The sequence below is a fragment of the Nelusetta ayraudi genome, unplaced genomic scaffold (genome assembly GCF_046127955.1).
Source record: "Nelusetta ayraudi isolate G7.1 ecotype Tasmania unplaced genomic scaffold, CSIRO-AGI_Nayr_v1 ptg000048l, whole genome shotgun sequence".
Classification (NCBI taxonomy): Eukaryota; Metazoa; Chordata; class Actinopteri; order Tetraodontiformes; family Monacanthidae; genus Nelusetta; species Nelusetta ayraudi.
Genome location: NW_027466098.1, coordinates 13722165 through 13728475, shown reverse-complemented (window position 1 = coordinate 13728475; position 6311 = coordinate 13722165). Strand labels below are relative to the sequence as shown.

Here is a 6311-nt window from a genome sequence, read left to right as displayed (position 1 = left end):
TCAGCACGCTTTGGAGAGTTTTATTGCTGCCTTTCAGCCGCACCAAACAGCCCAGGTTCACTCTGGAGCTGAAGACCTAATTAACCTTTATTAACTTCATAATCGACACATTACCGGCTTTGGGCTGAAACTCGTAAAAAATAAAATAAAAAAAAAAAGTGGAAAAAAGGCAGCGATACAGAAAAAAAAGAAGCTAAAGGAAAAAAAAAAAAGTTCTTGAGTCATTGGAGTTTTTATGTCAAAATAGAGCAGATTGTACAGCATTGGTGATACGTTCTGAAAGCTGGCACCTCTCTTCTCCTCCCGGGAGGTTCGGATCATTCTTACAATATAAATACACGCAACCAAATGTCCGAAGAAACGACGGGAACGTCGACAACATGTGGCTCAGTTGCGGAAAACACCCACAGGTCACGTTCTGGATTCACTCAGGTACCACATTCACAATACAAAAAAAAAAAAAGAAAAATAACAAAACAAATAAAATCACATTTACATCTGTGACGAACAGAATTTCAGTCTCATGTATTTAAAACACCCACGCACGCACACACACACAGTTGTAAGGGCCAGTTGTGAAGGCAGAGTCACTATAGCTCCGTCTTGACTCCCAGTTTGTCCGAAACTGTGTCGTCCTTGAGCCACTTGTTAAAAACGGCGACCGGGTCGATGTTCCAGTGTTTGTGGAAGGAGATGGGCACCTGGTGGGCCAACAGGTCCCTGGCGTAGTCCTCCGGCCGCGCCTGCAAGGTGAAGACCGTGCTGTTAATATTGAGCGGCGACCAGGTGCCGCAGCCAGCGAGTCTGACGAGGAAACAGATGCCGCACACCGAGAGCGAAACTAACCAGGTGGAAAGACACAGACGCACTGCTCAGAAACAGAGAGTCTGAAACGTTCATTAATTGCTGAAGAGCCCTCAACAGACTTGTACCCAAAATTATTTATTTGCAAACTATAAAATTACAAGTATGCGGCTTCAAAAAAAATCTGCAACGGCTTGTCTATTAAATTGGGTTTTAAGTTATAAACTGCGGCAACTTCAAAGCTTCAAACGGAACCTGAAGAGGATTCGATATAAAACATATATACACAAGTCCTAGGATTTTTTTTTCCATTTTCAGAAAACATTCTGTTAGAAGTCGTACCGCAGAGAGTCGGTGCCGTCGGTGTATCCTCATGCTTTAAAGATGAAAAACAAGCAATTTGAGCCGTGCGAGCGAGTGGAACAGAGAGACGTTCAGTTACCAACTCACTTTATCTCTTCTTTTGTTTAATGGAGGTGTGTTGCTGATTGGTTGCGATAGACACGCATGAAGCGGAGGAAACCGACATGAGTGTTGTTTTACTTGCAAGGAGATGGAGGAGGAGCTCGGCCTGGATGAAGCATTAGGTTCACTTGGCATTCAAGACGAGGTTTCCTCAATCCACGTACATCAATCTGGCAAAGAGCCTGAGTGGACAAACCTCGGATCGGGTGCATTCAAAGTGTTGGGAGCGTCACTGCGCTGCTGTGTTTCACCAAAAGCCAAAGGGCAATATAGAGAAAACATCGACTCCTCCCAGGAACGCCTTCACTGCTGTTCTTTGTCCACCCAGGGTTGATAAATGTGCAGCAGCTACTGTACATTCTCAGCTGCCTCCTGTGTGTCTCCTCTGTCTTCTTCTGTGGTTTCAATGACAGCTAGCAGCAGCTAGCGGCACCTGATCCCTGACTAAAAGGAAGCTGAGACTATGAAGCAAACCCGACTGAAAATGCTCGCCGTTGGAGGCTGGCAGAACGGATGAGCTATCTTCAGGCAGTTAAAGTGTTTCATTTGTATTTAGTCAAGAAATATGTGTGGACATTCCAAACAGATTTTTATATATTCTTTTAGTTTTTATAATGATATCTTGACCTGTTACCAAAAAACAGGTGGATATTCATGCACAATTTGGACAAAAGTGACCAAATAAGCATCATATAGAATGTGCAGTTTTATCTATTGGTCTAGTTTTACCTGTGTGATAACATAGGTGACTGTGCATATTCAGGTGTCAGCCGTACCTGGTGGAAGAGAGGACTGTGCGTGACAGGGAGTCCCAGAGCGTTGAGGCACATTCCCAGCACCATGTCGTCCGGCGCGTCGTTGCTGTAGCACCTGCAGCCGCTTCGGAGGAGCTGCACCACGGCCTCCCTGCTGAACACCATCCTGCAGAGAGCAACCGAGGCGTGAACCACGAGGCTTCAGTCCAGCAACAAGGGGACGGTTTTAATCCAAAATTGCAAACATTTCCAAACCAGCGCGACTGTTTTGATTTTTGCACCGCGAGAAAGAATTCTGCCCCCGGGGGATGTTTTAGCTCAAAACATCTTCTATGTCGTTACCGTTTAGGTTTGATGGCCCAACCAGAAAGTATGGAGAATTTTGTCTTTTGCCGCGAAAGTGTGTTTACAATTTCCAGTTTTGAGCGAGCTAACCTCTTTAAGGGGAGAAACAAACACTTGAAGTGGCACAGATTCGTGTGTCGGTGCTACGACGGTGAGGTTTGCTCCTGTATTTTGGGAGACGGTGACAAAGCACGCTATGTGAAACAGCCAATTGCGTCGTCGGCGGAGCTGCTGATTCCCGTGAACCCGTTTTGGCATGAGCGACGAAGACAACGACGACGACGACGTGTCATCGGTGCGAAAAGAGAGGCAATTACAGCGCAGAAAAAACAAATCTTGAGCTGCCAAATCAGTTTTTTGGGGGCCGGGGGGAAGAGAGATATCGCGGCGGAGTGAGGAGCGACGGTGGCAGCACGTGGGGGTGTCATAGCAACTGAAGTGTCCCTTAATACAGCCGCTGTCATGGCTCAGGATTTATCTCCGACGCCGCTTCCCTCCGGTGCCGACAGCTGACGCCGAACTCACGCGTGCCTTCTTTTTTGTGAGGGCGGCTGAAACGGGGAAGCAAAGGCAGCATGCAAACCAAGGTACTTCCATGAATATATCATAAGAACTGGATCCCGTCATGCCAAAATAGCGGCGCTGCGATCTTTCCAGTGGCCATTCGAGGTGCTGCAGCCAAAAAAAGTCCCACGTGGCCCAAAACCATTTTTCCCTTAGAATGTAATACAAAAATAGACGGCTGTAAAACAGCTGACAGGACGCCTCCAACCTGAACTGTGGTTCATAATAAATCTTCAGGATGTATGTATTTACGTAAGTAATGGATTTTTTAATCTTTCTAAAAACTTTTTTAATAAGGGCCAGAAAATCCCCAGAAAAGACTTTATCCCCAGACGTCACAACGTCTCACCTGCAGTTTGATTGGCTGACGCATCCCGATTCATCACGTGGGACACGGAGACATGATGTGACACTACTGCGCACGCTCTATGGCAACGTTTCTCAACTGGTAGGTCACAACCGTACAGTGGGTTTTGATATTAAGGGATTTTAAAATATATATACATATATATTTATAGAGAAAATAGAAATGGAAGTAACCCAGAAGCCATTTTAAATGCTGGACTTTTTTGGCGTATGCGCCAGGTGGGCAAATTCATTGAAAAGAGTGGGCCACCATATTGCATCCTGGCGTCCTGGGTGCTTCACACAGACTTCCCACCCAGTCTTATCAGCTGACCGCTAGTTCACAGTATTCTGTGGCCAGTTTGCTTCATTTTTATCGCCCACCTCATCCTGCGAAACCCTGCAGAAGCTCGTCGGGGAGGGGGGGGGGGCAATACTCTATTAAAGCGGGCCGAAGAGGTTTTTATCTGTAAATTACAGATTACTTCTTTTCCATTACAGAGTTTTTTTTATAGTCCCTCTGGTGCTTCCGTATCTTTCATCGCGACCGGGACTCACCCTCCGCCTCCCGTGATGTAGCTGTAGCCGCCCTGGCTCAGGCCATAGCCGTACCTCTCGCCCAGACACACAGCTTCAGAGGAGTTGTAACAGCTCAGCAACATTTGCAGTCTGGGGAGGCTGCGGAAAGCACAGATCAAACTCATCACACCTCCATCATCGCCGCACACACACAGCTAGGGCACGCACACACACACACACACACACGCGCCCACACACACACACACACGCGCCCACACACCTCCTTTGGCCATTTAGAGGCAGAGAGAGGAGCCTCGGCCTCTCGGGAGCCATTACACATCCGCAGGCTTCCACTTGAACCTGACGGGCATAACTTCAAGCTGGCCGGACTTGAATTTACGCACTGCGCCTTTAAGATGTTTGACAGCACTGCTATATTTGCCAGGGCCCATTTCACCCTAAATCTCTGCTCATATCCATTTGCCGTTTGAAATTTTTTTTGCATGGGCTCCATTACGACAAATGTGAATAAGTGTCAGTCAAACCTGTCAGAACGACAGCGCAGCGTTACAATAATGACATGCTGTGCTTGTTGAATGATGATGACGCAGACTCGCGGCTGTCACAAAACATATATGATGTGAAAAAAACAAAACAAAACAAAAATATATAGATGTGTTTCCATATATATGTGTGTGTATATATATGTATGTGTGGCTATATAGCCACACATACATATATATACACACACATATATCCATTTTTATAGCACAAATGTATTTTTAACAGTCTACAGTCTATTTTTTATGTAATCATTATTCAACAAGCACAACTTGTCATTACTGCCACTCTGTATATATACATATATACGAGAGGTACCAGGGGATATATGTATATAAAAATGTATATCTTTATATATGTACATACAGACGTACACAAAAAACATAAAAAAAAAAAACATACCTGATTAGTGTGTCATCATCCACAACGACGAGCCACGTGGTTTTCGGGACAGAAGCGCTCAGAAATCGTTCAAGGATCGCGAACGTTTTCCCGCAGTGGCCTGAAACACAGAGACACAGCATCAATACACTCGCCTGTACAATTTAATCACATATTGACCATGAGCTGTATTCTGCTTTACAGAGATAAATGACCCTGTTATGGGGAAAACACACACTCAGCATAAGTAGGTATCTACTGGCACACGCACACGCACACACGCACACACTCACAAGCTCACAAGCTCATGTGCAAGCGCATAAACAGCAACTCTGCCGTGAAAACAAATTCCTCCGGGCGTCATAAAATATGCTAACGGATCAGGCGGGTGACACTGACCCGCCACATGATACACACACTGAGGGTATAATATGGAAATGAAGAGGAGTTTAATGTTGGAATGCTACTGCACTCTTCCATGAGCACCTATAGAAAAACTTAAATCTTAGCATAAGTCTTGGCATTTGAATGCTGAATATTTCAAGCCTTCCAAGCTCTCCCCTGCCTTCACAATACCGCTGCATTTATTTTGCGATTTCTTGATAATGCGCTGCGGCTCGCCTCAATACTGTCATTCCATCTCTGTACAACACACACACACACACACACACACACACACACACACACACACACACACACACACAGAATTTTTAATGCAAAGTCTGAAAGAACGTAGCCCGGCGCACCAGATGGAGAGGATCGCGAATGAGCTGCGTTTATCTCACGCATCCGTCTGGCAAAGAGCACGCAGAGAGTGTTTATGAACGGGAGGACCGTTAGAGATAATAATAATAAAGAAAGCTGCCGTTTGATTGGACAAACCTTCCGTCTGCCTCGTTCAAAAAGAACCAGGCAGAGTGGTGTAGCCAGATGTGCATCGCTTTTCCCACATTTCAAGTCACGCCGAGCTGCTGTGTTCATTTCAACTCCTGCCAAAAGCCGGTCAGGGTGAAAGAAAAAGCATCTCCTCTGTGTTAATCCCTTTAGCAGCAGTTACACGTGCAGTCACGCCTGTTTCTTTTTTTTTTTTCAAAGGGCAGCTTGCTGCAGCTATGTCCCACTTCTGTCACAACCAGAAAGGTGGAGATTAGTGCCAAGTTCGACGGAAAACGCTTTGGCTTGGAGCTTTTCAAGCTGGACTACTGAGGCTTCGGATTGTCAGCTGCGAGGTTGTATGGCTTCTTGAGAGGCGGAAGACAAATTTGGATGCGCTTTACCCGCTTAATTCCTGATTGTTTTACTCTAATTCACGTGAAAACCTGTAGCTTTCGGTTTGGCAATATAATTAAATCGGCGGTAGATCTTTTGAATAAACCATTAAACCGCTTTCATATGCTAAACGAATTAAACTGCACAATCTTATCAATTGTTGGCTAATTTATGCAACTGTTCATTATTCTGCATGCACATTGTTCATCTGTTCTTGAAGAATTGGCTCGCAGAGAGAAAACAAAGCCTTTTCTCAGTTGACCTCCAGGGGAAGTGAACACAAAGAAGGGTTCTCTTTCATGG

General features: G+C 45.4%; 1 protein-coding gene across 1 annotated transcript in view; it reads right to left on the bottom strand.

Annotated features, from left to right (window-relative positions):
• Positions 1 to 213: 213 nt before the first annotated feature.
• Positions 214 to 6311, bottom strand: part of b3glcta (beta 3-glucosyltransferase a) — a 58766-nt gene continuing 52668 nt past the window's right edge. Inside the window, exons 12-15 of the mRNA XM_076036471.1 lie at positions 4761 to 4860; positions 3837 to 3956; positions 2046 to 2190; positions 214 to 743 (exon numbers count right to left, since the gene is read on the bottom strand). Coding sequence (XP_075892586.1) covers positions 591 to 743; positions 2046 to 2190; positions 3837 to 3956; positions 4761 to 4860 — 518 coding nt within the window. The 3' untranslated portion in view covers positions 214 to 590. The remainder of the gene's footprint in view (positions 744 to 2045; positions 2191 to 3836; positions 3957 to 4760; positions 4861 to 6311) is intronic.